Raw genomic sequence first — 1,153 nt, forward strand, 5'->3', positions numbered from 1 at the left:
TATAACTAGTATGAGAATTACCACATGATCGAAGTAGAAATTTGAGTAGATATAGTAAGTTGAAGATAAAAATCCATCGCCTGTTTGTTCTTACTTATCCTTCTCGGTTAGAAATCAGATAATTTTCATAACTTGTAATTTTCTTTGGCAAACAAGGAAAAATTTTAATGCAATTATTTTTATTTATTAGAAATTCAGATTATTTGTTCATAATAACTGAAGCAACTAATGGTAAATTTATGCAGCCTCTGTGGTCGTAGTAGTTGTTGAATTCGCTGCAACAGTTGAGCTGGCAACAACTGAGGGTGTAACAGTTGAGTTGGCAGCTGGTGCAACAGTAGTGGAATTAAGTGGGCCACAACCGCCAGGACCGCCAGGACCACCCGGGCCGTCAAGACCACCAGGACCACCAGGACCACCTAGACCACCAGGACCACCTGGACCGCCAGGACCACCAGGACCGCCAGGACCACCTAGACCGCCAGGACCGCCAGGACCACCGCCTAGTTGTGGACCACCACGTCCGCCAGGTCCACCTCGTTGGCCTAGAAATGTTTAATATTAAAATCTGCCTAAAACTGAGAAGCTTTCAGCTCAAGAAACATACCATTAACAAGGACCACGGCGAAAGCGATAAAGAATAATACCGTAAAGAATTTCATATTCACTAGTAAATGAGCTTCGTCAAACTGTTAATACTATTCTGGTACCTAAGCCCTTATATAGCAGAATTTCAGCAAAGTTTCAACCAAAAAATTTTCGCAAAATTTCAAAATTTCAAACCAACTGTTAATACAATCTTTTGTTAATTTAAGTAAATAAAATGCATGCAATTGGTTATAGTACGGCAGTGTTAAAATAAATATTAGACAGCAGGCTAGACGAGACGGTGCTTGATAGTAATTTTTCATGGTCAACCGTGAAGAAAATTTTTGTTCTCGGTCGCAGCATTATGGCCGCTTGTCCGCACTTAACAACAAAGTGAACAATTTCTGAAATACAGGATATAGATAGAATATAGATAGAGATACAAGATAAGATGTAAAGATACTTTTTACAAACTTCATCGGCCTTTTATAAACGCTTGATCTATTAGAAACTCGTAGATTTGTTCATTTACCGCGCTAGAGCGCAGATCAAGCATTTAGGAAAG

At 39.4% G+C, this 1,153-nt stretch overlaps 1 protein-coding gene across 1 annotated transcript; it reads right to left on the minus strand.

Moving 5' to 3' along the window:
- Nucleotides 1-237: 237 nt before the first annotated feature.
- Nucleotides 238-662, minus strand: LOC126753705 (putative polyketide hydroxylase). The gene is made up of 2 exons (XM_050465380.1): nt 608-662; nt 238-545 (listed from the first exon to the last, which is right to left on the minus strand). Exons 1-2 carry the CDS (start codon nt 660-662, stop codon nt 238-240), a joined length of 363 nt encoding a protein of 120 aa, XP_050321337.1.
- Nucleotides 663-1,153: the final 491 nt, after the last annotated feature.

This window comes from Bactrocera neohumeralis, chromosome 3, assembly GCF_024586455.1.
Source record: "Bactrocera neohumeralis isolate Rockhampton chromosome 3, APGP_CSIRO_Bneo_wtdbg2-racon-allhic-juicebox.fasta_v2, whole genome shotgun sequence".
Lineage (NCBI taxonomy): Eukaryota > Metazoa > Arthropoda > Insecta > Diptera > Tephritidae > Bactrocera > Bactrocera neohumeralis.